Raw genomic sequence first — 26,062 nt, 5'->3', positions numbered from 1 at the left:
TATTATTTAAAGATTTTATTTATCTATTTGAGAGAGAGAGAGAGCTTGAGTGGGGGGGTTGGGGGGCAGAGGGAGAGGGAGAAGCAGACTCCCTGCTGAGTAGGGAGTCCAACATGGGGCTCAATCCCAGAACCCCAAGATCATGACCTGAGATGAAGACACTTAACCAACTGAGCCACCCAGGTGCCCCTTTTATTTTTTTTAATTTCACTACAGTTAACATACTGTTATATTAATTTCAGGTATACAATATAGTAACTCAACAATTGTATACATTACTCAGTGCTCATCATGATAAGTATACTCAATCTCTTTCACCTATTTCACCCATTCACCCCTATTATTATTTTTTATTATTATTTTACCACTAGTTTACTTTTTACCATACCTTCCAAAAAAAGGAAGAGAAACAAAGGAATCAACATTTAGTGATCTTTCTTTTTCCCTTGCCCCAGACAAACCAAAATGTGCCCACTGCCATGAGCCCCCCACTGCTTCACGGACATTATCGGGTAGCTGATCATCACAATCACACAGATGGTAACATCACGCTCTGAGCTCCCAGGGCTCCGTATGCCTCAGATAGACAGTGTGTCTTCTATTTGGAACCCTGGTAAGTTCTGAGCTCCTACAGCCTCCTGGCTCCCTAACACCAGGTGCTCAAATAGGTAGTTTCTTTTAAAATATTCAACAGCTTTCACTTTCACTGTTTATTTCTAGAGATTTTAATGAAGCCAGGTGCATAGTTTCAAAGACCAGTCATTTTTGCTGGTGCCACCCTGCCCCTTCTGTTTCCTTCTAATTCAAGATTTTGTACTTCACGGAGCTCCATCTTTCCAGTGCTTGTGAAAGCTACAGGAACTGGGGCTTCAACTTTGTTGAAACCTTACTCATCTCTCCTCATGCAAATAGGGTGGGATTCAGGATAAGGTGGGCTATCTTTCACCTGCTGTAGTTTTTACTGAATTATAAAACCTCATCATTATTACATTTCAATGACACAGGCCCCAGAGATTGCATTATGACAAGGTTCTACTAAACTTTAAAATACTAAACCCTTTTAAAGCTGAAAGTATTTAATAATGTGTCTCATTAATTCTTTAACCTCTTATCTAGGTGACAAATATTCCTGAATTTATGGTTGACAAATTAAACCCTAGAGACAGTCCTGAAGTAGATTTACTGTAAACTAATGAAATACCCTGTAAAATTGTTCTGTCCAAGCTTGGATTCGACACTGGAAGTCTTCACCGTATCATTGCCATGGAGCTCTGAAGTCAACACGTTCATATATAAGAAATATCCATTTCATAATTGCCTTAATGCACCAGCGCATGGCTCCAATAAAAGTATCACAAAATCAGAGATACAGGTGTCCTTTTCTTCACAATTTTGGCAACTATGTGACGTTGCATTAAAGTTTCCTGAAAATGACACACGCGTTTCTTTCCTTTCACTTTCTTCAATGTGCCAACAGATCAACCTTCATGGGCACACTACCACATATCCGTCCTCTTCGGTGGGGTCCAAACTTAGATACACATTACAGAGGGTCTTTAAATTCAGCAAAGACACTTCCACTCTAACTTCCAGTGATTTCCCTTCATGAAACTTCCGCCAGATTTGAGATAACTACTTTTGGTGCCGTTCGTGTCTTGCCACCTCCTCTCCCACACCTGGTAGGTGATATGCGTCCATCCTTCCGGGCTCAGCTCAGAGCCTCCCACCTCCCTGCTGTCCCTCTGCATCACTCGGGGCAGAAGCCAACTCTCCTTCCCCTGTATCCAAATATCCATCACCCGTGCAGTCAGCGCTGAGGTGACTCCCTTGCTCTCTGATCGTATGGCTTCTTGACTCCATACAGGACTTCTTCTCTCCTTTACTAGACCACAGGGTAAGATTATTAAAATCCTTTTCCCTCGGAGCCTAGCACAGGTACCCTGCCCAAATGACAACTTCAGTTAATGTTTATTGAAAGCTCAGTGCAAAATCTAAAACAGATTACCTTCAGGCTCTATTAAGGGGAGCCCCATAAATTAAATGGGATTAATTTGTAGTTTTTACCTAAGAAAATAGATTTTAACTTCAAAGTAATCTTATTAACTGCACTTAAAAAATCCATTTAGGAAGACAAATGAATGAGTCAAATTGTTTTTCTTGAAAACTCACTTCCATACAGGCAGCCCAAAATGATTTCAGTCCTGCGTGTGGCAAGGAAATCTGTCTCAAGAAAAGCAAGTGCTCTGATCTTTTGCTCCAGAGGGGAGTTTTGGACCAAAACAAAGACCTTGCTGAAACTTCAGATCATGCTTTGAAAGCCAACCAACGAAGGCTACCTTTGGTTTAGTGAAGAGTTTTATACATCCAGACCCTAGAGACACATCTTGCTTGGTAGCAACGCTACTCAGATTTGGGACCAGAAAATGAGCCCCAAGGCTAAGCTTGTGAATAAAAAAATTGGGAAGCTATATGGAGCATGGAGCCAAGGCTCCATCCAAAGCCCTTAAAATATGCCCTTTTAAACAGCACTCTTCCAATTTCCCTCCTTTGCCTGTTCGGAGATTCAGAAATTCACTTATAATCTTTCAATGATAGACATTTATTGGGAAAAAATATTAAAATATTTAAAGCGTTAGCTGACGTACTTCAAAGGAGCTAGTCCCATTGACTCGTTGTTCCCACCCCAACCCCTTGGTCCTTTTCTCCTCTGCCTTCCAGATTTTGTTTGACATTTGGAAGGTTCATCTCAGTACACAGGAGCCAGTCCCAATCCCACACTTGAAGTGAATCTGACTCTGTGCCAAAGGAACTCTGCAATCTTTGGGCAAGTTGCTAGTACACACATCCTTAACTCACTTGGCATTTTTTAAAAACCTTCTTCTTCCTTACATTTGAAAAAAATTCCTTCACGATATAATTAATTAAACACAATTTTATTAAACATATTGAGCAAAATATGCAAGGTGGTGGGAGCAGCAGGGACAACGTAAGAGGATGTGTTCTGAGGAACCTACTACGACCGAGTCTTAGTTGTGCAAGTACACACGCCCCCGTCCAGGAAAGTACCTAACGGAGAAAGCACAGCACTGGGGCAGTGGTGAGAACCACCAGTTTAAGTGTTTTTAGCTCTTTCTAACAAAACACTAAGCTCAAATGGCTTAAACATTTAGCAAGGTGGCATTATTTCACATAACGAGAAGGTTGGAGTTGGTTCATTCAGCTGCTCAATATCATCAGGGACCCGGGCTCTACTCATTTTTGACTTGGTCATCTAGTTGACTTTTGTCCTCAGGCTTGCCACTGCAAGGTTGCAAAAGTGGCTGCAGCAGCCCAAGCATCAACACTTATACCAATACTACCTTTAAACATTGCGCTCTGAGGGTAAGATGCTCCCTCCTTCTGAAGAGGAAGGAGGCCTCCCCCAGGAGTCCCCAACTGACTTCCCATTGGCCAAAATTGTGTCACATGCCAATTCCTAAATTCATCATCCAGCCTGGAGAAGAAAATTCTCATGACTAATTTAGATCAAGAACAATTCACATCCTGAAGCTCCTGGGTATCTGATTATGAATAACATCAGGGTTCATTAGCATGGAAGGCAGAGGGGCAATGACTGGTCATTAAGCAACTACAGTATCTTCCATAAGGAGGTCACATACTTCAGGGAGATTAGGAATGCAGTTTGAAACCTCTATACTTTAATTTCTGGTAATAGGAACTTCCTGAAGGCTTTTGAGCAGGAAAATAACATGAGCAGATTAAGATGTAAGGGATTTGGAAAAACTGTAATTCTGAAAATTATAATTCTTGTTTCACAACATTTACTGGTGGTACACATATTTTCATTCATTTATTGAACAAATATCTTCCGAACGCCTGCTGTTCCAAGTGTGAGGATGCAATGCTGAATAAATGCTGGGGTTCTTGCCTTCAGGAGAGCTTATATTCTGGTGGGGAAGGCAAACTACATCATTTCAAATTTGACTCTATTTAAGCAGAAAGGAAGCAGTGTAATAAAAATACTCAGTGAGGGAGTGGAGGTGGGACTGGTTTAAATTGGCTGGTCAAGGAAGATTCTTGAGAAGATGATGCTTGAACTAAACCAGAATAATAAGGTGCCTGCCAGGGGAGGATTTGAGAGCAAGTTTGAAGCAGAATGAACAAGTACAAAGCCCCCAAGAGGGATAATCTTGGCATGTTAGACACCCATAAGGATCCTAGACAACTGTCAGAATGGGGCGTGGTGGGAGATAAAGCTGATTTGGGTCAGGAAAGGATTTCTTAAACACCCTCGCCCCCTTCTCAGAGTTGAGATGAAGGAGAAGGACACGGACCAAGCCAGGCACGGCTTCTGGCCATGGTGAAAGGTTGTATGTTATTCCAGGTGTAATGGGAAACACGCAGTTTTCAAGAGGGAAGATATTTTTCAAATTTTACTTTCTTTTTATTTTCTGGCTTCTGTGTGAAAAAAAAGAGACATAAGGGGCAGGAGCCCTCTTACAACTTTTTTGTAAGGCAGAGTCCCAGGTGCACGAAGGTGACTTGGAATTGGGTGGCAGTGGGACAAGTGGACAGGTATTATGGGATGCTTCCTAGAGACTGTGAGGTATAGGAGTTATGGTCAAGAGCTACTTGGAAAAGTTCGGTAAGAGCAGAGAGAAATTACTCCCTGGGAATGTTCTAGGCCAGTGCTTTAGTGTGCATGTGAATCCTCTAGGGATCTTTGTAAAGTGCAGATTGTGACTCAGGAGGTCTGAGGTGGGGCCTGGGATTCTGCTTGTCTAACCAGTTTCCAGGTGATGTCACAGCTTCTGGTCTGAGAACCACACTCAGTAGCAGGATTCTAGCACATGTGACCTTAACTTACATATTTAGTTGTATTTCCTACTACTGTCCTGTGCATACCATGTACAGACCGGTACTGAAACAGTGGCTACTTGTTGCTAAATTTAATTAAGCTAAAATAAGATATTCAGTTCCTTAGTTGCACTACTACATCTCAAATGCTCAAAAGCCACAGGTGGCTAGTGGCTACTCTATGGGACAGCCCATGGATAACGAACTTGCCCTTATTAAAGAAAGTTTTATTGGGTGGCGCTGCTCCAGGCAGAGGAAACTATTTCTAGTTCTCTATGCCTCCTGTTACCATCTTTCCTTATTCTGTCTTATCCAAGGAACACACGTATTGTCTCTGTTCAAATCAAATGCATCTTTTAAGAACTATCTCAAATCTATGTCTTCTACGGAACTTTCCTGGAACTGAAACTGGGTGTGCTGCTTCCTTCAAATCTGTGTATTTGGTTTTTCTCCGCGATGTATTTCTACTGTATTTTGTCCACCTCGTATTCAAAGTACCCAGCTCTTTTCTCTGGTTGTAGAATCCCATCTTCTATGGGTGTGCACGTTGGGGAGGGGGAGGACTATTTCTCACTCACGCGATTCCGTGTGATTCATGTGAACCGAACGCTGCCCTCACCACGGTCATTAGCATATGAGCCAGAGGAAGCCAGTGATGCCAGTCCCAGGACATTGGCTGAATAATTAAAGGCGCTCTCTCAGCGGGGCACCCAGCCGGCCGGATGCGAGTCTGGGTCTGCTGGCAGCCATTTTGCCCTCAAATGTGGAGCCGTTGGCGTGGCAATGAGAACCGCGGAGAGGAAAGCCAAACCAGGAGATGCAGACAGATGCTGGATGACATCATCTCATTCTTGGCTCTGCCTGTATTTGGAGCTCCATCTACCCTCGACCGTTAGTTACTGGGAACAATCGGTTTCCTCGTTCTGCTTCAGCCGGTGGGCCTTGCTGATTCTCGGCCACTCCCCTTCCGGCTGCCCCTTCAGCCGGCCAGTCGCACTCACACTCCCTTGGTTGCAGTTCACAGGTTCGCAGGAGTCGTGCGAGCAGATACCTACCCAAACTAAGTTTTTCTTTACAAGTTTTGATATTCAAATTATTTTGACATGTTGATGATAATCAAATATGATGGAGCCAAACACAATTTTCCTTATATGCTAATGAGATGCTTATGGATAGTTCTCTCTCAAGTTTTTAGTTTGGCACATACATATTACAAATTGACTAGCCTCTTTACTAAGTCACCCAAAACAAGCCCAAACTCCCTAGTTAGCATGTTATCACTTGCCTGGCTAACCCAATTGAACCTCCAGCGTATTTGTCCTTCAGCCGCCCCCACCTCCCGGCTTTGAAGGAAGTCTCTGAAAGCTACCGCCCTGGGCGCTGGGTGGGGCCAGCGGAGTGCCTCCAGATCCCACTCTCCCTCCTGGATCAGCTCACAGGAAACTTCTTAGCTTCCTGTGTTGTCTTCCTCTCACTGTTGTCCTGTAATATATGGAATCTGACCAGACCCTGCTCCTCCAATTGGCTCAGAAGGCCCCACAGGTACCACACTGTCCGGGAAGGTTCCTAGACCCCAAACTCAAAGGTGGCCACAAACCCAGACAAACTCATCACCACCCCCGCCTGCCACTTGCTCTCTAAAACTGTATTTCCCAACTAGCACTGGGCAGAAAAGGTGGAGTGATTCATTCTTGAAGGAACAAAGAACAGACCCTCACTATTCCACCCTACCCCTCAAAATGTATTAATTCTTGTTGTTTACAAAATAAGACTTAAGCAGCACTCTAGAGGACTACGTACATGGTAAGATTTATCTTTTATTAGAGATCTTATATTACATATTCCCAAAAAGATATAAAATCTTCCAAGAGAAAAATATCAAAACCTATTTGATTCCAAGATAAGCAACATAATCAAAATGAAAGCAAAGATTTTCTTCCAAAGGAATGTGAAAACATTTCGACACAAGTACAACAAAGACATGGGAAGGTAATTAAAATGTTTCACAACACATTTTATAGCATTTTATTTTAATCAGTATTTGAAGAAAAGAATGCCAAGTTCTGAAACACTGCAGGTAAAAGCTCAAATTACCAAAAAAAAAAAAAAAAAAAAAAAATCACAGAAAGGAATGACCTACTCGCTCAACTGAACATCTGCGATAACAAATGTAATAAAACCCAAGCAAACAAATATGCCACCGAGATCACAACTGAAATGTATGGTTTTTAGGTCTGCCAGAGACACTAAATTAATCAGTTCGTGACCACAACCCAAAGCAAAAGCATCCTCTCCTCATTTCCCTGATGATTTATTCTAAAAATAAAAAGCAGAAACTTGCTGGTTTAAAGAGAATTTCTGCTTTACCTGTGAACAGTGGCAACACACACTAAGACCCCGACTGACATGGGACAGATCCATCTCAAACAACCAGAAGTGGCAAAACCACTGTTATTGCATCAAGATTTTTTATTTCAACTGATCAGAATTTCCAGAATGATTAAGCACACCCACTTAACCACAGAACACAGTGAACTCCCAAAGGAAGGTTTTACATTTAAGATGCAATGAAAATACTGATCTTATTCCTGGGATTTGCTTCTGGCAATCTTAACATCTATAGATGTCCACAAAAAGGAAGTGTTTTTTTTTTTTTTTTTAGTTGTTTATCCCCCAAAATGAGGAAGGAAACTTACAGTACATGTTTATTGCATGAAATTACTCCCTTATAATATCTTCATCAACACCAGTATTGTTTCCTTAATTATTAAAGGCGAAAAAAGTTTATGAACTTAACATTAAACTTAGCAATAATTGTAGGAGCTGCATCTTGGTAAAAAAAAAAAAAAAAGGATTATCATCAGACTACCTGGTGAAACAGAAATTAGGTTTCAACTTCTCTATAAAGATGCTGGAATGGCAGGAGGTAAAAGGAAGTTTAAAGTCAGAGAATACTAAATTTATTAGGTAACACAAAGAGAATTTTCAAAAGTGTACATACTCAGTGAATCCTTTCTATCCTAAAACTGAATATTCTAAATGTTTCTAATGTTGCTTCAGTGTTAATGTCATGTTAATCATGATCCCAAATAAATTTTATCAAAAGTACTGTAATGGCACATAGGCTTGGAACTTCACTTTGAGGTTAGCACGTACAAAAGTTTGGAATTCACTCAACACACATGTTCTTTAATAAAAGAAATCAGGATGAGCTACCTATAAGTGGATTTCAAAACAGGGTCCCTTTTAAAGCATTCTTTCATAGAGTTACCTCCTGTGAAATGGAAACAGTGTACGGATTTTGCATGTCACAAAATCCTTGCTTCAAGCTGCCATCTTCTTGGCAGCAGCGGATTTTAATGAACAGTACTTTTTCTTCCTTGTTTTGTTTTCTGACATCTCAGTACATTCAAATAGTCAAAATGTTTAGAATAACATCACCACAAATTTAATGAAACAGATCAGAATGTGGCCAGCATTGTCAGGCAAAACCGATAACACTTTGTGTCATAGAAAGTACCCACCTCCTCCCCACCCCCGCCCTCTCCCCCTTCCTCAATCATATGGACACCAAAAGATTTAACAAGACTTATAAAAAAATAAGGCACATTTATTTTGATATGGTTATTTTTAAAATAGAAAACCCCTCTCCGAACATCTGTATTCAAATGAGCTGTGTAAAAAGACACCTTGTGGTACCTAAAAGAGGTTATGGTACCTATGGGATTGCTTTTTCTATCTTAGTGACAATGGAATAAATTGCACCTATCCCACATTGTCAAGTAATGAAAATATGCCTCTTTTTCTACTATTGAAGGATTCAAAATCTGCTATTTCTGGAAATACAAAGAGTGAGAAGGGAGGGGTCAAGTGGTACATTAGAAAAAGGTGTGAAGATCAATGATGTACAGATATCATAAGGGTTGATGGATTGCACTTTTCCACATATCTCAATACACAAAATTTTTCGAATGCGTATGAACGATTGCAACCATTTTGGCCATTAGCTATTACCCTTCAGCTTTTTATTCCATTTTGGTAAAAATGGGTATTTTTGTAAAACTAATGAAGGATCAGCAACATGAATACTTATAACAATCTCTTCACAACTCCCGACACAGATATAGTTAGTTAGCATTTAACCTGAGATACAATCTGTGGAGAGGTTGTTTTAGACATTTCTTCCTTCATTGTTGCATCGATTCATACTGATGGTGGTGATTCATGGATGGAACTTAAAGAAAAACTGGCTATAGCATGGCTTTTTTTTTTTCTTTCTGTACTAGTAAAAAAAAAATAATAATAATTATAATAACAATCACAGAATTCATGTCCTCACAGTAGCCAGAAGCTAAAATAATGTGCTTCCTTATTGCACGTCAAACCAAGAAGTGTATAAAAGACAATGCTTCCCAATCCAAATCTGAAAGCCAGGTTCATCTCAACTGGATTCGGAATGTGCTGATTTCCATGGGACTCAAGTTGATGTCACTTATATTTCGGGCGTCTGGAGGTGAATGCATCAAGGATAATGATGAAGGTATGAGACTTGCGACAGTAAACATGCTAAAAAGCTTCTGTACCAAAATCTAGAAAATAAATGATAAAAAAAATTGCAGTTAGGTCAACTTTGAAGAAAGATTAGTAGCACATCTATATATTTATTCAGTGGAAAATAGTAGGAGAGTAAAACAGTATATTTGAAGTTTCCTTTTAATGATAAAAAGAGGAAGAGGAAGGAGATTAGATACAGCTATGCGTGCCTGGACACACAGACCACCCTGGGACGGACACCTAGGAGAAGTGTAACCAGGAGAGGACAGCTCACTCTACATTCTTCTGAATTTCTTGAGAACTTATCACGTGCAGGGGCCACTTTTTTAATAAAAGAAAACACATCTATGAGCCAGCAAGCTTTAAAAACATCCGTATCCTCTTACACCCAACATTTACACCTAAAAGTTGTCGTTCTTCTTGTTCCCAAAGAGCTGAGAGAAAGGACACAGGCTCCTCATGTCAGTGAGTCCCATTTTCAGGGTTGGGGGGTTGCTGAGAAAGTACTACCCTCATCCCATGTCTCTCTGGACCATATAATCCCCTTAAAACTTGACACCTTAATGTCTATATACAAATGCTTAACAACCAAGTACACTCACATCATCAGTAATAAGGTAAAGCGTAAATATCATGAAAAACAAACCCAAAACCATCAGTGCTTTCTTCGCACCAATTCCACGGAGGGCATGATACGAGAAATGAAGAAGCTTATCTGCCTAAGTGGATTTTGACCCCCTACCATATTGTCTTTTCTCTCCTTTTCAGATCCTATGCACATTCTAGTTGGTAGGGTTGGAAATGAATCACTTAAGTCTGATCTACAGGTTATCTATGAGGTTTTGGAGAAGAGCTGGGTCAGCTGAGCTGCCCTGTGGGGCAGACCTGCCTGTGTGCCATCCAGCTGTCTTCTCTGAGCACAACCTGCTCAGAGCCAGAGGCAGAGCCAGAGGTTCATTTCCTTCCAAGGAGAGCCTGAGGGAACTATCAGAAAGACCAGCTCAAAGGAGACAGAAAAACTGGGCAGCCGGCAGGTCAGCCTGAAGACCTGTTTGGCTGGCACGGTGAGGACTCCTATGCAAATCTGGCTTGATCAGGAGATCTAGACCCTCATTTCCCCTGGGACAACAACTGACTGGAGCTAAGTAAGGTTGCTTCGGGGCCGTGGTGAAACTCCCCGACTGGCCAGTGTCACCACTTCCCTACCCCACCCCCACCCCACCTTTAGTTATTATAAAACCTGCTTTTGCCCCTCTGAGACTTCATGGACCTAGATCCTACATGAGCATGTGTGAGAGAGGAGGGAATATTGGGGGATGGGGGGTGGGGAGAGGATGTTTTGTCGGCTGGCAACGGAAGGCCTAGGAATGGAGGAGAATGTTGCCCTTACACGTGCCCATGTTCCAGACGTGCATTTTGATGCTGACAAGGAGAAGAGATCGAAGGTTGAGAAAGTGCTTTCTTAAGATGGAGAGACTTGAGCTAAATTACAGCAGCTGAGGGGAATGAGTCCACGAAGAGGCAATGAAACATTATCTTATTGTCAGAATGATTAGCAGAAAGCAAGGATTTCAAAGCACATGAAATCAACAAGCAAAAACCACTTTTCAGCTCACCTTTCCCTGGGTTGTGGAACAAAGCAGCCCCGTGTCTCTGCTCGAGAAGCGGCAGTCAAACCCCTTCCTGTGGAGGATCAAGGCTGCCTCATCGGAATGCTTGCCATCCACCTGCAGATGAGCATAGAGTGACAAGACGCCACAGCGACATTAAGGCAAATAGTGACACCACTGTATACTCCACTGTTTTAAAGTCAGCGTCCCCAAACCAAAAATGCTCACTTTATTTAGCAGTGAAGCCAGGAAAATTCATTTCCCCTCCAGTCCCACGTTCACTGTCACACCTGCTACATCCCCTCTACCTCCCCCACAAGGAGGCAGGTGACAATATGTTTTAAGTCACCTCATGCCCTGGTTTCTGGCACAGTCCCCAAGGACCTGGGTGTCCTTTTGTCTACATGCCACATACTGTTTTATCAAAGTTTCTTCAAATAAAGCATTTATTTTTTTTTAATTTAAATTCAATTACTTAACATATAATGTATTACTGGTTTCATGTCTAGGTAGAGGTCAGTGATTCATCAGTCTTATATAATACCCAGTGCTCATTACATCACGTGCCCTCCTAAATGCCTATCACCCAGTTACCCCATTCCTGTAACCCCTCCCTTCCAGCAACCCTCAGTTTGTTCCCTATGATTAAGAGTCTCTTATGGTTTGTCTACCTCTCTGGTTTTGTCTTGTTTTACTTTTTCCTCCCTTCCCCTATGATCCTGTTTTGTTTCTTAAATTCCACATATGAGTGAGATCATATATGATACATGTCTTTCTCTGACTGACTTATTTCGCTCAGCATAATACCCTCTAGTTCCACCGTCGTTGCAAAGGGGCAAATAAAGCATTTAATTTTTATTTATTTAGTTTTTAACATACACGCCAGCTGAATAAAGTGTACCTGAATTTAGTCCTTATCTGGTCATTGAATGATGTATCATCCATCTCAAAACTGAAACACACTTCTTTATTGAATGCTAATTTTTGCTAATTGCATTAACATTTTTAATCTTTAATGCACTGGTTCATTATTTTTATATAAAAGACATTTAAATTGAATTAGTTATGCTTATCACTTGCTAGGCCAACCACATTTATTAGCTTGATATATCATTTAAATTCACATTACAGAAGCTATTCTTCTTGTGCAGGCAAAGAGAAAAATACTAAACATGACAAGTCAGCTACAGGGATCAATATATACTTTCTTGCAGTAAAATTTCTTGCATCCATTTAAGTAAGGATGCCAGGAGTGCTCTGAATATTTTAAGTTACAATTCTCTTAATAAATTTTATGTTTCCTCAAGGGGGGAGACGCTTCTGATAATAAGCAAAATAAATTAAGAATCCTTGGACGAATTAAGAAAGGGACGGCTATTCAAAGGAGTTCAGTGTGCTCAGCACTGACCTGTGATGAAAATGATCCCTTTTTCTCCTCTGTGGCCACAGATACGAATATGTCCAAGTTCTTAATCATCTTCACTGGGGGATATGATTTTTAAATGTGCCACAGAGACATCTTTTCTGAGGAGGAGCTGTCAGCATTCTCACCACTGATTTGACTTTAATGTGCCTGAACAATTTAAAGCTGGCCTCACCTCGGATTCTTGGCTGGAATAACCTGCTTTATGATATTTCACACTGGTATTCTGCAGTGGTACTGCTAAGATTTTGTTTGAAGGGAGAGGAAAAAGTCATTTAACGAATTCTGAGTCATCACAGGACCAACATGATAAACATAGCAAGTTTAAATCATATGACAATGTTTTCTAATAAAATTTCAAGGTGGGGCGCCTGGGTGGCTCAGTTGGTTAAGCAACTGCCTTCGGCTCAGGTCATGATCCTGGACTCCCTGGATCGAGTCCCACATCGGGCTCCCTGCTCAGCGGGGGGTCTGCTTCCCCCTCTGCCCTCTTCCCTCTCGTGCTCTCTGTCTCTCATTCTCTCTCTCTCAAATATATAAATAAAATATTTAAAAAAAAATAAAATAAAAAAAAAATAAAATAAAATTTCAAGGTATTTCACACAGTCCCAAAAGAGCATGAAAAGAGCACAGTAAAAAAAAAAAAAAAAAAAAAAAAAAAACCTTCATTTATCACATACATAAGGGCTCCAGAAGGACAAGGACAAGTCTCTCGTGTGCTAAGTGTATAGGCTTGGAATAGTTACTGATCACCTAAGCATCAGTTTCTTTGCCTATAAAATGGACCTAATGCAGGTTTCCCCTCTTCATGGAGTCATGGCGTCTAGTAAGACGTTGAAAATACGAGGTATGGTGGTTTAGCTTATAGGACAGAATGTGTTGGTGTAGAAGCTACAGAAAATGGATCAGAAACTGGGCTGGGAGTCAGGCAGCTCGAGATCTAGATCCTAGCTCTGCAATTTCCTAGATGCTTTTAGCAAAACCTGGTTTCTCCTGTAGCATAAAATGGAGATGAAATTCAATTGTGTAACAGAGACTCAGCCCAGTGTCTGCAGCAGAGGAAGCCCTTGGTACATTTTAGCTATTATTCTTTCTGTCATTGTAATCTATCAGATAAGTACTGGTGATTATTTTCCCAATAGCTCACTTAATTTTTTATTCACAAATTCTCTTTAGTGACATTATAACTCTGTAGCTGAGGAATCAGAGACCCTCCAAACTGTATGTCAACAATTATGCATCAAAATCATAACATAACAAAATCATGACTAAGTCCCAATTCAGATTCACTATTTACATGGTCTATTGATGAGGCTCTTTTAAAAGCACTTATCATTATAACCTGAAGCATTTAGCCATTTTAACTCACTAAACCATCCTTACAAAACCACCAGACAGCAGGCTTTGTGAAAATTCCTGCAACACATCTGCTCTTGAAATAATGAATGTGTGAGGCCTTTACCAGACTGGAGGTGATAATAAAAAAAAAAGGAAAAGGAAGCATCTTTGGAATTTTGCCATTAGTTTTACAAGAGATTTAAACAATACAAAAGTAGAAATTGAAGTCATAAAGAGTAATTTTCACTGATGGAAAAATGTTACACTTTCTCTAAAAACCAAAACTGCATCACTTTCATAAGGACCAGAACACCAACTGAAATAGCAATCATCTTGTCCAAGTTTTTAAAAATTAAATATTCATGAAAGTATCAGTTTTCAAGCAAAAATACCTGAGGCAAAGCAGCAGTTTTTCAGTTTCAAAGTCTGTCTCGTCATTTTATTTCCAAGAAAACTGTTTTTCAAAGTAGGGAAACTGTGAATTTAACTTGAATATGCATGCAAGAAAACAGATACCTTCACAAAAAAGATGCTGTTCACTCGAGGAGAGTAAACAGACTCTGAAAGGCCTGTTTTTATATTCATTAATGTATGAGTACTACCCGGACCTCAGAAAAAAAAAGGGGGGGGGGGAAGAAAATTGACCAAGTTTGAAATTGTACCAAGCACTATGCTAGGTGAGCTTCAAATCAAGTGTCTCTGTATACAGCTCAGATCACATTTGAGACTGAATCCCCTCAGGAAGGCCTGGGTGTTCCGAAGTCACTTGGAGAATCCACTGCAGAACTTACTTCCAGGGGATAAAGCAACCTGTGGCTCTGAGGCTAAGCAGGGCCCGGGAGGTTTCTCTGGCAACGGGGTGGGGTGGGGGGGGACGGAAGATGGTGCGGCTGGCAGAACGACGCCATCAAGGCTAGAAGAAGCTGGACTGGGGGCAAAACACACGAACCAGTCCTGTGTCTGCAGATACGTCATTTAACCTCTCAGAACTCAGAAAACTCGGGAGACTCGGGAAGCGCCCCTCTGAGGATCAAGTCCCAACCACAATGACAGTAACAGTAATCGCAGCTAACACTTTTTGAGCACTTGCCGTATGTGGGACCCTGTACAGAGTATCTCACGGAAGAACTCAATTCATCTCATAACAGCCTTTGAAACAGTGGAGGTGGTATACAAGTTTGTATTATTATATTTAAGTGCACATGAACATCGCAATCATGAAGCATGCCTTCTCATAGTCAACTAGCAATGATCACTGACCGACCCTACATTAGTCCTTCATGATCTTTCCCACAGATGGTGGGTGGATCCTTCTGAGGGTGTCCCATCATAACTGAGTGGTCAAGAGAAAAACAGGCAGAGTATTCCTAACATTTTCAGCACTCTCACTCCCCTTTGTTTCCATACAAGAGGAGTAGAAGGTTCTGGGCAGGGATCTGGAGTCAACATGCTGGGGTGCGCCTCTCAGCACACCATTTACTGGCTGCATGACCTGGGAAAGCTACCTACCATCTTTAGGTCAGCTAGTTTCCTCTTCTGTAACAGGGGGCCACAATATTGCCTACCTTCACAGTACTGCTGGGAGAGCTAAATAAGGCTCTCTTTACAAAGAAAACACTCAGCATAATGCCCGGCACACAATTTTAGGTATCTTATTAACTTTTCAAAAAATATATATGGAATACAAGTCAAGGCGACATCGAGATTTACTTTGGGAATAAAATTCAACCTCCAATTTATAAAAAAAAAAAAAGTGCCTACATTTTATTTCATTTTTAGCAACAATCACCACTACTCATGACTGAACTCTCACTGTTGACAACCTTCATTCGTCACGCACTCAGTGCTTAGTACGTGCCAGATACTGTTCTAAGTGCTCTACAAACATTAACTCATTTGATCCCTAGGACACCTCTGATGTGTGTCCTGTTATCATGGCCACGTTGCGAATGAGGCAAATGGGAGAATGAGGGGCTGTGTGCTAAGCAAACTGGCCGGTAAGCACAGGTGATGTGCTCAAACGAAGGCAGCGGGACTCCAAAGTGCTCTACCAGCTTCGCCCCCCTGCCTTCACGCTAGCTATGGACTGGCGCTCAAGGACACCCGCTAGGAGGGGAAAGAGAAAGATCACTTTTAATGTAACAGAAGAAAAGGCTATAACCCGAAGGAGCTCACTCTCTGATCTGAGGTTAGAAAAAGGGAGTATTTAATCCAAGGTTCCAGCAGCCTAAAACCACGACTTATCAAAACATACATTAGTTGAGAAAGGAAGGCATGGACACTGTCATTTCCACCCACCCGCCCCATTTTATTTTTTTTATTTATTTATTTATTTTTTTTTTTAAAGATTTTATTTATTTATTTGAGAGAGAGACAATGAGAGAGAGCACATGAGAGGGGGGAGGGTCAGAGGGAGAAGCAGACCCCCTGCTGAGCAGGGAGCCCGATGCGGGACTCGATCCCGGGACTCCAGGATCATGACCTGAGCCGAAGGCAGTCGCTTAACCAACTGAGCCACCCAGGCGCCCCCACCCGCCCCATTTTAAACGGGATTTAAAGCCATTCTGAAAATCATACATGCACACGGCAGTGTCTCATAAGCAGAGCAGCAGGCAAGTGTCCCTCCATCGACGTGGTTGAGAACCCAGAAGAGAGAGCTGTGCCCGTCCCGTCTCACACCAAAAGAAATCTGACTTGCTCATTAATAAGGTGAGCTTCACAGATAAGCACACTCCTGGAAACTGTAGTCAACGTTATGTGTGCACCCTTTTTTTCTGTGGAAGAGAGAAGCCATAACTTCGACTAGATTCCCTAAGAGAAATGTGTCTCTACTCTCCTCAAAGAATGTCTAAGGTCCATACAGATTAAGGCATGGCTAAACAGCTGGTGGAGAAATTTCTCCAACCTGCCCAGATTCCTTGAAAATGCCTACTGACATCCATCTTTCCCTGTATTCTGGCAACTGGAAAGGTGGGAAAACTGCACACTGCATTTTAAGTCCTGAGGCAGGAAGTAACCAGTAGGAATTCATTTTCCAGGGCATTCATTAAAATGTCCAATAACAGTTATCCTGTTTCGATCAACAAGGTAAGATGACAGAAAGAACAGGGAAGGTGAAGGGCTGTACAACGAGGAAATTTTCTCCACAATTTTCACCTTTCCAGAAGCCAGGGAGATTAATAAAGCACCGATCAATTCTTCTAAGAAAGGCAAAATGAAGTAAAAACCTTAAACTGCCTCTTATAAGAAAAGGGGGTGGTGTAAACAAGTGGAGAGAGAAAATCTTATTCAGTAAGTGGTGATGTTGAAATGATAATATTTAACTATTTGCAAGAAATGGTTAAGCAGAAATCAGAATAAAATGTCAGAGATAGAGCTAAATGTAATACACAGAGAGAGAAGTAGATATAGATATAAAGATACATATCCATAAATGAATTAAATAAAAATACATCTGAACATAAAAGAGGTGGAAATAATCTGGGGGAAAGAAAAAGGTCGAACAACGTATCATTGTGCAAAACATCAAGGCAGCATGGCTCCATGAAGCCTTTAATTAAATGGCTTAATCAAATTCCTTCTGGTCCCTGGAATGTCTGCATTCCAGGCTGAAGCTATCTCTCCAGCCTCCAGAACCCCGACCGATGATCCGTGCCCCTGTGAGATTCTCCCAGCATCCTCTCTACCAAGACTCCCTTCCCCCCTAATCAATACCCTTTCCTGAGGATGGCATGGTTTTCCTGTTCCCGACCCCTTCACTGGTGCTCCTGTTCCCCAGCTTTCAAGCCTTTACAGAATCTTCTTTTTAATATCTCAAGCTTCTGACAGGACAAGAAAAGGAGATGGTAAAGAGAAGAGAGGGGGGCCGAGCCTCCAGGAGGAGAAGGCTGACAGTTCACTGCTAGACGGGACTTCACTGGCACACTCGGCGGTGCTGCGAGGCAGGGTTTAAGAGATGCCTGCTCCCATCGTCCTCTGACTGCAACTAGATGACATGCAATCAGTTTTTTCCAAAAACATATAAAATAAGAGCAACATATGCTTATATAAAACCATAAACTCATCTACCAATACAGAATAATTCCTGAAAAACTGGACTCCGAGGAACAGATTTAGTAACTCTTAAGAAGTCAAACGCCACCCTCTGAGGCCCTGTACAGCACCCAGATTCAGAAAACCTGCATGTGGGCCCTAATTCTGCCATGTACCACTGTGTAATTTTATCTTAGTCATTTAATTTCTAACTTTTACTTTCCCAATTTAGTAAATGGAGATAACAGTAATTTCTAGAATCATGAGAGTTTTTAAAAATTACTGATTCCTAAGTTGCCCCACCCCAGACCTAGGGAATCAGAATCTCAGAGATGGGGAAATTTGTAAGTCTTCTCTATTTCAAAATCTCCCCGGTGTGATCTGGACACATAGGACTCTGAGGACTGGTAGTTGGAAATGCTGCAGCACCTTGGTGGGTTAGCAACACCTCCAACCCTACCTTGCCTCTCTCACTGTTGCTCGAGTCCATAACCCCTTTCTCCCTGAGGAGTCAGGCTGCCCATGTGACGTTTAGAACTTGAGGAACCATCAGACGGTGACCCGGGAGCTGGGCAAGCAGGGGCCTCCTCCATCCCGCTGCCGACGAGGAGGTCAGGCAGAAACAAAGACATGCCTCCATCGTGTGAAGGTGGTTCTCAGACATGTTTCTTGTGGGAGGTGGTAGTTAGGAAAATGCTTACTTACATACAGGCCAGTGGAGACCTCTGGTCTTGCTTGGAAGCTGAGAGCTATGTTCACACTACTTCAATGGGAAAAATGCTTTGCAACCTCCAAAGGAACAATTCATTATTATATGTTTGGAGCTGCCAGCACACAAAAATAGGAATACAATCCAAAATGTTGAGGTCTGGTTTCTGGATTTCTTCCAAGTAATTTTTGTCTTCTTTTAGTGTAACCATGAAATTACACTTGACACCTTTTTAAGTACCGAGCTTTCTTTGATTCAATACCTACATCAGCTTCTTTCAATGATTATTTTCCTATTATCAGAGGTTAAGGGACAGAATGCAATTCTTTAAAGAAGTGATTTTGAATGGACAAATCAATCCCCTTGGATTACCGGTGAGCTTCTAACCAACTGTTAGAAATATGTGCTAAGAGTCAAAGACTAACACAGGAACCGGCACTGATTGATAGGATAACGTAAAACAGCCCCAAATAATACCGACTTCTGATCATGTGCCAGTGTGCTAGTTATGGTTACACATAATATTTCAGTCTTTATTCTTCCTGGTCAAATTGTTAAATTGCTTTCTATTTCCTCTGCTAAAACCCTAGTTTGCACCTGAGCTGGCAAGTACCATAAGCACCATCAGGACAACGTATGTTTATAAAGCACTTCTGGTTCCAAAGGGCTTTCACAAGCATTAGTTTATCTGTTGCTCACAACAGACCCGCAGCAGGCAGATCTGATATCAGCCCCATTTTATAACGGGCAGCTGAGTCGGCACTTGGCCAGCCATCAGGGAGTGGAGGTGGGCCACCTGTTGAAGGGTGTGAGGAACAAGGGGAAGCCAAGCGGACATAGTGAGTGGAAACCAGACCACACGGAGCTGAATTCTTCAGAGTGTGAACCAACTGAATAGCAACATTCATTGACTCCAGACAACTGGATCTGCTTCCAGAAAACAATCATGGGAAAGAGTCATCTAGAAACGAGGCTAAGGAACAGTGGCCGCCATGTGCCCCAGAAGCCCTCAGATCCTTAGGTTGCTAATGTCCTCTACCATCATGCCCAGAGGTGGCAACCTGAGGCTCAGAGTCTTTAGTACCCCCCCCTCTATCCCCTCATTCCCTTTGGCTTATGAATTAATGAGAGGAAAAACTCAGGGAGGCTATCCATCGCTGGTGTGTTCTTTCCATGAGTCAAAAAGTTGACCCACAAAAGACTAGCAGAATCCTAGAAACAGAGCTCATGAGATTCGCTCAATCAGCAAATTGTTGCTGAGCCCCTTCTATGTGCAAGCATTCTTCTAGGCAACAGGATGCAGCAAGGAATCAAAGAAAAGACCAGCTCACATGGAGCTTCTATTCTCACCACGGCACCCACGTTTAGGCCTTTCTACTTGCTTGTAACTCTTCCTGGACCACTCTACCCCCAGAAATCTGCATGAGTCACTTACTCTCTAACCTCCTTCAGATTTTTACTCCATTAACACCCTTTCTGCAAGGTCCTCTTCCAACCACACTATGCAAACTCGCATCATCTTCCAGAACCATCCTTCCCTATTTTCCCTAACACTTATCACCATCTAACACATTATATGTTTCTCTTATTTTTTCTTATTTTTCTCCTCCCACCAGAATCCATGCTTCAGAAAGGCAGGGGTGATTGTCTGGTTTGCTCATGACAGTATCCCTAGTGCCTTTAGCTATAACTGGCACGTAGTAGGCATGAAATAAATCCTGGTTCGTTCGCATGATCAAACAAGGCTTTTGACACATGCAGATATACGCAGGCCTCCTGTGTTCACCTGTATTCATTATCATAAGCCGCATGGATATTCCTACATAGGCCTAAGTTCCTTCTCTTGGTCATACAGTTTTAAAAGCCCTATATGTCCAAATTTGCAGGCATTTATCCTTACTTTACTTGGTTTGCTTTAGTTCTTTGTGCTTAAACGAAACATTTTTCTCTTCTTATGTGGTCTTCAAACATGAGCATTCTCTTCTTTTCATACTCAGGCCATTTATTACATTCCCTGCAGAATCCCTAAGCACTTAAGACTATTTCTAGCTACGCATATGTCAATTCACAATATCACAAAACAGCTCTACAAAAGATAAAAATGATGTCAAATGTCTAATTTTTATTCTTTTCAAATGCAATCTCTGACTTTAAAAGTAGGCATACATGTAAACAAAAGCAGTCTAACTGAATTAAAATTCCAAATCTAATAAAACCTTCCCCTCTCTTCCTCTAGTATATCTTTAGATGTCTCTAAATAGTTGGTTTCTCAATGCAAACGTCTGAGTTGCAGTGATTTTCAAGAGAAAAATATGAATGTACAAGGCCTCTGATACAGAAATAATTAAATGCTATGCTTCTTAATTCTCTAACTCCTCAAGAAACACTGGCTAACAAGGAGAAATGAATGGAAAATGCCAGAAGAGCTGATCTTACGGCCTGTTCTCCCACCTACTATAATGTGACCCAGGGCCAGTTTTTGCTTTCTTATCTGTACAAAGATAATATACCCTGACCTTCTCACCACATAGAACTTTTCCGGGAATAACATAAATTAGTAGTGGGATATGCTCTAAACTACACAGCAACAGTCAAATGAAAGGTAGAATGATTTTGCCTAAAGGCCAAGTCCTCTTAACGGCTCCTTGAAGCACAGTAAAACCCACAGTACAGTTGACCCTTGAACTGTGCAGGGGGTTAGGGGCGACGATCCCCCTCCCCCGAGTCAAAAATCCGCATGACTCTGACTCTCCCAAAACATAACTACTAATAGCCTACTCTTGATTGGAAGCCTTACTGATAACATGAACAGTTGATCAGCACATATTTTGTATGTTATATGTATGTTACACTGTATTCTTATAATAAAGGAAGCTAGAGACAAGATGATGTTAAGAAAATCATATGGAAGAGAAAATACATTTTCAGTCCTGTAGTGTGTTTATGGGAAACAATCTGTGTAAGTGGACCAGTGCAATTCCAGCTCATGCTGTTCAAGGGTCAGCTGCAGTTCTTTCTGCTTCTCATCCCCTTATATCAAATACATCACAAAAAAGTAATTCTTTATAGATACATTTTGGGATATACCTTTGACTGTATTGTCCTCAGATTAACGAGATGAATGTCACAAGGCAAAGATGACAGTAACGGAGAGAATTCACCTAGCAGCTGAAGGGTGGGCACGGGGATCTTTTCTGTCATTGTAAAGACAGGATGATTCAGGAAAGAGGAAGTTATGTGGCTAACGAGAGAAGGATAACTGACTGACTTCTTTTCTTCTTCCTATCAAGAAAAAACAGAAATGCTTAAGTGTTATATATATGCAGTTTTCACAATATTAATGGAATTACCTGACAGGGTTTAAATAGAAAAGAAATATAAACAAAAACAAATATTTTAATTTTATATTTTGTAAATAACAGTCTTAGCCAACACAGAGATTACCAAGTCCATTTGTAAGCAATACAAGAAAATGAACAGTGTCCACCTAACTCATGTTTAGAAAGATCTTTTTTCCATTGCTTTAGTACTAAAAATCCTGACAACATTTTCCAAAAAACATTTTAGGACAAGGCATAACATTTTACGGAAACTCTTTCTCAACCTACCACAAAATTCTTAAATAGATGGGCTGGGATATTCACACATCTTGCACATCATCAAATGTGATCTCTTCTCCCTCAGGTTTTACCCACCATATCCTCACGGTTTCATTTATACACTCAACTAGACCATAACATCTTGTGATCTGAAGCTATGCTCCATACATGTTACCCAATGACAGGATTTTTTGGGGAAAAACTCTCAAAATAAATAAGGTTTTTAAAATAACACAAGGAGTATACCTATATCATCTGTTAAATTTGGTAAATCACTACCACTGAACTGAAACTGTTAAATTATGTTATGTAATAGTTAGTACATATTTACCTAGTACACAATTATTCAGTAGAATTTAAAAGTACTTTAGTCATTGCTATGGTATATACTTAAAGACAAGTGGTTCTGCATGTTCAAACATTAAACAAGTCTGCCAGGGCTGGCAATAGGCATATGGCAGATGACACACTCAATTAACTAAATCGATGACTAAGTAGAATCTTAACCAATAATGCCTAAGGTATAAGAGCACACAGAGAAAAACACTGAGAAGAGAACATAATTTATGTAGAAAGGTTTTTTGATCAACAGTGACATGTGGAACAAATTTAATTTTGTATCTTATTTTTAAACTGTCCATTTCACTGATATCCTCTGATTTTGCATCCTTTCTGCAATACAGGGCTCAAATAAAAGGCTTGGCTACTTATCTGGCCGAAAAGATAGGATTTATAGGAGATACGGGGCTTAAAATTCAGAATGTCAGATTAGCACTGAACAGAGGGTATTGAGCAAAGAGTGACAAGCATCTTGCCAGCAGCGAACTGTAGATGTCATTACAATTCAGACTATGGAGAAAGAAAAAAAATTAAAGGCAGTAGAGGGACAGTGCATATTGAGATACTGACACAAGGTCTAAACGACCTGTAAATAAAATATGCGCCCATCCCACACTCTTTTTTTAACAGAAAGATTAAATAAAGCATATATAATAATATTCACCAATACTGAAATTTAATGCATGTTGTTCAATACTGAGGGAACAGTTTCAACTGGAAACTTTAAATGTACTCCAAGATCAAAGGACTTCATAATCTAGGTCAGGATTGCTGACAAAATCACTTTTCAATAATAAAAGATAAAAGATCCCAACAGAAAAGAAGACACCTGCCGTATCAGAATCAGAAGGCATTAAGTCCATTCTAGGTCAAGTAACATTCAGAGAAAGCTCTCTGGCTTTGTTCTATGCTCTTGGAGGAATCCCTGGACACTCCAGTGAATAGGTGGGATACTTCTTAATGGATTATGTATACCTTTCAAACAGTAATGTGCATATATACTCTTCCTCCCAACCACACCAGTTCCCTTGACTCTCAGTGCCCCCTGCAACCTACCATACATAAAAATGGCTTGGGGAGCTTTAAACATAGATCCCCGAACCCTAACCCAAATCTACTTAATCAGAATTTCCAGGGGTGAGCCCTAGGAAGCCAAAGCTTAACAGCCCCCAGAGCGAATCTCAAATCTCGGTCAGTCTGACACAGCTCTGTGGACATGTGCTGGGAACCATCACCCCAGACATCCTCCCAACCTTGTAGAAGAAACCGCTGCCTTTGGAATCAAATGTCTGAGTCTCATCCTTTAACTAGTTTTGGATTAAGAAAATGATTCAGACTCAGAAATATGTTAATGATAAGTCTCGTCAAAGGAAACAATGTCATGACCGTAAGTGCTTCGAGAATTCAAGAACTGTGCCATTTACTGTCCTAAGCAGGATAAGGGAGAGAAGTTTAGGGAAGATTTGTGGTTCAGAGCTATAAAAGCACCACGAACAAATAACGCTGCTGGAAGCTGGCCAGGCAGGGTAGGACAAAATCTCACAGAAGGTTCCATGATTCATGCACTTTCTTAACATGTTTATAGCAACGAGGGGCTCAACAAGATATTTAGCTGGTGAATTATCACCTTTTGATTAATCTCCTGGAAAGGTAATCTTTTAACTGTAACCTTTATGATAAACCCAAAGCTTATAACACCTGTTTGCTATAGGAAATTTTAAGCTGTAAATGAATTCTCCAGCCTTGCAGTAACTAATATACTACTCTAAACATTATTTGGTTCCTTGTGGGTTGGAAGGCTTCAAGCTGTTCAGATCTAGCTTTCTCCTTGCATTCTGTATGAAATTATAAAGAGTTTATAGCACATTCTGATCCAAACCACACGAAGTTGAGATCTCCATTGGGTTCCAGCCCTTATTTTATAAATCAGAACTTCCTGCTAGGCTCCATGGTGTCCTTCATGAAGCCCATTTAAGTTATCTGATCCCTAAACATCAAAGGTTTCCATCCATCTACAGCAAAACTTGCTAAATAAATTATCTAAGACAGTAAGAGATGATATTTTGAGTCACTTTGGCTTATTCAGTATGACCTGATACATGGTGAGAACTTGATAAATGTTTTTTTGAACTTAATCTATCAACAAGTAAATGTAATATAAATAAAGGAGAGAAAAATACAGTAGGGGAAAGGATGCGGTAAAAAGAGACAGAAGAAATAACTGATGAAAATATAATGAATCATAAGATTTAGAAATATATCTCATTTAGCGCAGAGGTGAAGCCTGGTGATCTGTGAGCTAAATCTGCCTATAGATAGGTTTTGATAGGTCTGCATGGTATTAAAAAGTTGTCTGTTTTTTGGCCAACTCTCAAAAAAGAAAAAAAAATCCAGGAGATTTCACAGTGAAATTGTCAACAACAACAAAAAAACTCCCTAAAACAGGTAACTTTTTTTTTTTAAACCCAAAACATGCAAACCCAAGTCACCCTGGGCCCCCATATTCCCTCAAGTGCAGCTGAGTTGTAGCTCCTTGGTGGGATGTGTCCTCACTCATCACAGACCTGGGGTCACCTCACTTACGCGTTTGCCCTTAAACCTGACCAACCTCCCTCATGCCATCACTTTTCTGAGCCCTGTCAGCATTTGAGCTTTTCATCTGATCTCTCCTAACTCCTTTTCCTGACATGTAAAGAACTGGTATCCACAGGTAAAAATGACACAACTGTAATACCTGAACACTTCCCAGCACTTCTAATTCCTGGTTCAATGCCCTCTACCTATAGCAGTCTTCAGCAGGAAGGGATAGAGAGTAAGTGTCAAAGAAACAAAACCTAAAGGGTCAATGCCAAAGAGACAATTCCCACTTTCCGCTTCCGTTGGTCATTACACATGGATGATAGTCCACCTCACATAGCTACAGTAACCCACTGGGCATCTGCACATCTCACAGCAATTATCATTCCAGTCCTTGTTCTCACTGCCTCTCTGCAGAACACTCACGAACAGGATTCGGTTCCACTTAGTCACCCAGATCACTCCTCCCAGAGGCTCTGGCAGGCTGAAGACTTTCTACTAAAATGCCTTCCTGTACAGAGACTGTCTCCTCACCATGGTTCCTACCATCGACATCTTAAACATGAGAGTCTGAGTTGAAAATAAAAACACTTTCTGTAAAGTTTAAGTTATAGGAGATGGAACAGTCCTTAATCAAATGCCTTTTTAATCAATTGCACTAGAAATTAAAATGTATTTTCTCTTCTCTAGTTCATTTTTTATTTAAAAGAAACTATTGATTTAAGTCCAAGAATCTATAGTTGAGCAAAAAGAAAAATTTAACCAACATAGGATTATACAAACACTGGATCAAATTTCAATCAATTACTATCCAAGGAGTTTTGAATGGGAATAAACAAATTATTTCACTTCTAAGTGAAAGCTTTATAGATCTGACATGAAAATGCTTATTGCCATAGTTAATAGAAGCTTTGCAAATTAGTGTCTATATAGAGAGAAAAAAAAATCATAAAAGCCAGAGACATTTTCGGGAGGAGAAAAAGACAGTAGCTGCCAGCACTCAGACAATGATTTTCCTGTGCAG

General features: G+C 40.8%; 1 protein-coding gene across 1 annotated transcript in view; it reads right to left on the bottom strand.

Moving 5' to 3' along the window:
- Positions 1–8,446: 8,446 nt before the first annotated feature.
- The window catches only part of MAN2A1 (mannosidase alpha class 2A member 1), a 166,283-nt gene continuing 148,667 nt past the window's right edge, over positions 8,447–26,062 (bottom strand). Inside the window, exons 20-22 of the mRNA XM_021701469.1 lie at positions 21,611–21,805; positions 11,028–11,138; positions 8,447–9,446 (exon numbers count right to left, since the gene is read on the bottom strand). Of these exons, the coding sequence (XP_021557144.1) occupies positions 9,294–9,446; positions 11,028–11,138; positions 21,611–21,805 (459 nt within the window). The 3' untranslated portion in view covers positions 8,447–9,293. The remainder of the gene's footprint in view (positions 9,447–11,027; positions 11,139–21,610; positions 21,806–26,062) is intronic.

This window comes from Neomonachus schauinslandi, chromosome 7 (genome assembly GCF_002201575.2).
Source record: "Neomonachus schauinslandi chromosome 7, ASM220157v2, whole genome shotgun sequence".
Lineage (NCBI taxonomy): Eukaryota > Metazoa > Chordata > Mammalia > Carnivora > Phocidae > Neomonachus > Neomonachus schauinslandi.
This window is presented reverse-complemented; position numbering and strand designations above follow the sequence as displayed.